Source organism: Grammomys surdaster, unplaced genomic scaffold (genome assembly GCF_004785775.1).
Source record: "Grammomys surdaster isolate TR1022 unplaced genomic scaffold, NIH_TR_1.0 130, whole genome shotgun sequence".
In the NCBI taxonomy this organism is placed as follows: domain Eukaryota; kingdom Metazoa; phylum Chordata; class Mammalia; order Rodentia; family Muridae; genus Grammomys; species Grammomys surdaster.
The window spans coordinates 20,993,139-20,996,690 of record NW_021604588.1 but is presented as its reverse complement, the minus strand read 5'-3'; the positions used below and the strand labels follow the sequence as shown (position 1 = coordinate 20,996,690).

Sequence of the window (3,552 nt, the reverse complement as noted above, 5' to 3'; positions counted from 1 at the left end):
GACATTTACGTCAGTGATGCCTAGCAAGCACAAGGCTTCATATTCCATCCCCAGGACACACACACACATACAGACACATACACTCACACACACAAATGAAATCGCTAAGGTTTGGTGCTCCAATGCATAATGCTCAGAGGGGGAAAAATCAATCAGTAAACAAAATAAAAGTGTGTGTATGTACAATCTAGAAACACGTTGCTGGATATTGCACACCCTAGCAGTGTTTTTTGCTTTCTCCTGACCTGTGGCATGGAAATTATGCAGTTTGCAGGTAATGCTCTGTAAGGTCTTCAGTTTCTTTTCATTGAGTGTAAACACGTGTATTTAGACATCAGTCTAAACAACTGCTAAGTTTTCTTTTTTCCCTGAATCCGTTTGCTGGTGAAGAGGCAAGAGGCAAATCTTTCCTAGGGAATCAGTGGCGGAAATCCTCCGTCGAGCCACGCCCATCACCAGGAGCTCCTCCCTCTCACTAACCCCGCCCACTTCTACTCCATAACTGTGGTGCTCGACCGCTGTGGCTTTTTGTCCCTCGCGGCGAACCGTCCTTCAGACGGTTGTGGCAGCCGCCATGGAAGCGAGTGGACCCTGAGCAGAGGCCGGGCTGGGCCGGCGGCCTGCAGCCACGAGAGGCGGAGGCCGCGAGCACGTAGCTGGGGAGGCAGGCGCGAACCGGGAGGCTGCGGGAGACTCGGCGTTCCGAGTTGCTCCGGCCGCCGAGCTGCCGCTCCTGGCTCCGGCCCCGGCTCCGGCCGCAGACATGGCGGGCGGGCACTGCGGCAGCTTCGCCGCGGCGGCGGCCAGCAGCGGGGAGATCGTGCAGCTGAATGTGGGGGGGACCAGGTGAGCCCGTGACCGCGCGGGGACAGTGGGTGGGACGCCCCGCTGCTGCAGGAGTGGCATGTGCAAGCCCAGGTGGGATAGGTGCTGCAGGCGGGGCGGTGTCTGCACGGCCAGGTGGGGTACCCACTGCAGGGCAGGTTGGCGTCTGCAAGGCCAGGTAGGGTACCCGAAACAGGCAGATACAATTTTGCATGATCCAAGCAGTCCTGTACATTCTTCCGAGTCTGGTCCTAGGTCTTTATTTCCCCGGGTGCCTATGGTGTCAGGCCACAGGAGTACAGTTTGCATGGTGGGCCTGCTTGACCAAGTGACTTGGGGCTGGCCTCTCGAGGCATGAGGCATACTGACAGGTGTCAGCGTTCCAGCTGGTTGTGGTGCGACGACTTAAGCTGTTGCATAGGAGCGGGCCTCCCTTTCTGCATATTTACCTAGTTCTGAGCTAGAGGTATTGAGACACGGTGCTTATGGGGAGGAGGGAGCTTTGGGGACGGGGGCCTTCCCTGGGGCCTGGACCTATGCAGGGAGGCCATGCCTCCCATCCCTCTGCGAGGGACACTAGTGCGTCTTTGAAAACCTGCCTGGGTAGAAACTGTGTGATACAAATGTCAGTGCAGGTAGATCAACATCGTTGTTCATTTGCAGAGTTTCTCTGGTGCACGGACAGGAAGGATCTGTTCCACATGTAGAGGTGTGTGTCTAAATACTGACTTGTGAGCAGCACCTTAGGTATCCGCAAGGAGAAAACCTGATGAATTGCCTTCTTTAGTCTCTCTGAGGCCTTCCACTCCCATTCTGTGCCTTTTTAAAAGTTTGTTGGCAAAACAAACAAACCAAACAAGCAAAAAGCCAAAAACCCGTTTTTGTAGACTTGCCATGACTTATGCATTACTCTTCTCACAAAAGGGTATTGCCTGTACTAGTTGAGGGAAGCTGAGTTTAAGGCATAGTAAGAACATAGGGAGAGGGAAGCTCTAGAACATAGACTATTTTGTTGTCCTGGGAAGGCTGGTTTTCAATGACAAAGATTTTAAGCATGGTAACACTTTTGCTATTTAAGAAATACAAATTAATAGCAGTGAAGCCATGGGCTCTCAGGGCGCTGGAGAACTTGGGATGGTCTTCCGCTCTGTCACCTTTTACCTCCAAAGCAAAGTTTTAACAGTTGGAGAAGTTGGACCTCTAGTGCATTCCATACATAGCAGGTCATATGCAAATGACCTCTGCTGCATTCTGTGCATACCGGGTCTTGTGCAGATGACCTTATCTGATGTAGATGTGTGTTTTCCCTGCCCACCTAGAATTACATAAAACTATTGCAAATAACTTGATATGTGAAAGAGAAATGGTCCACAAAAGGCGTGTGCAGTGTATGTTACTACAGAGAAGCAGGATTGTGATCTTGTTAGATCTTCACCCTGGTTTCTAACATCTGTGGAGGGCTCACATATTTCTTTCCAGGCATTCGAAAGAATATAGCTTTATGACAAAAAACTAAACTACGTTGTCACTTTAAAAAAGATTGTTCTGTTTTAATTGTGTGTGTGAATGCAGGTGCATGTGGAGGCAGAAGGCCTCCCTTAAAGCTGGGGTTACAGGTGTGGTAAGTTTTGTTGAGAGCCACCTGGCATGGATGCTGGGAACTGAACTCTGGTCCTCAGCAAGATTGGCAAGTGTTCTTTTTTTTTGTTTGTTTGGTTTTGGTTTTTTCGAGACAGGGTTTCTCTGTGTAGCTCTGGCTGTCCTGGAACTCACTCTGTAGACCAGGCTGGCCTCAAACCCTTGAACTCAGAAATCCACCTGCTTCTGCCTCCCAAGTGCTGGGATTAAAGGCATGCGCCACCACCGCCCGGCTTGGCAAGTGTTCTTAATCACTGAGCCATTGCTTCAGCCCTTACATTGTTGTTTATTGAGTATTGGAGGTGGATTTGGCCAGCAAGATGGCTAGGCTGAAAAAGGCACTTAACAAACAACAGGGCTGACCACCCGATGCTCCTCCCTGGAACCCTCGTAAAGAGGAGTAGACTGACTCCACGTGCGCACTGCAGTGTGCATTCCCACCTGAAGCATCAAGAATAAAAATGAAAGTGGGTATCTTAAAGACTGAGCTGTCAAGGATTTTACTTTACCTGTGGAACTTGGCTCTTACGGGATTCTGACTATTTCAAAGTGCTAGTTAGCAGTTAATACCAAATATGACAATACATTCATTACTGGTTTGAACATTTTAAAAGACAACCTGTGGCATGGCTGAAGCTCTGCGGCCTCTGAATGAGGATCAGAAAGTACTTGCTCAGAACCAGAAGAAGGTCACAGAGCATGCTGCTTGGGGTGAGACAGTGAGTGAGCAGCATGTGTCGCTTGGGTTTGTCTGGCTTAGTGCTTATGGGGATTTCTTTAAAAACGGGTAGTGACTATTATTGACAGAATCAGCGATGAGTCCCTGTTTTCGCAGGTATCAATATAGGAAGGAGAAGGACTGATGGAAAGTTTTGGAAGCAAACTGGTTTCTTCTGCACATAGCAGGCCTTCCCTCTAAATAAGCAATCTTGGGCAAGTTACTTGATTGGTCAGTTTCCTGAAATGAGAAGTTGCTATAGTACTAGTCTCATGCACTGATAGAAGACGGGAGGGAGTGATCGTGAACCTGAGGCTTAGTGCCATTATCATAGTATTCCTAACTAGAATCATAGTGGCATTATCATAGTA

At 49.2% G+C, this 3,552-nt stretch overlaps 1 protein-coding gene across 2 annotated transcripts in view; it reads left to right on the top strand.

Annotated features, from left to right (window-relative positions):
- The first annotated feature begins 552 nt into the window (after positions 1-552).
- Kctd3 (potassium channel tetramerization domain containing 3) overlaps positions 553-3,552 on the top strand; it is a 44,832-nt gene continuing 41,832 nt past the window's right edge. Inside the window, exon 1 of one of the 2 annotated variants that reach the window (XM_028760242.1) lies at positions 553-846. In XM_028760242.1, coding sequence (XP_028616075.1) covers positions 764-846 — 83 coding nt within the window. In that variant the 5' untranslated portion in view covers positions 553-763. The remainder of the gene's footprint in view (positions 847-3,552) is intronic. The other variant, XM_028760231.1, reaches the window with a different exon arrangement.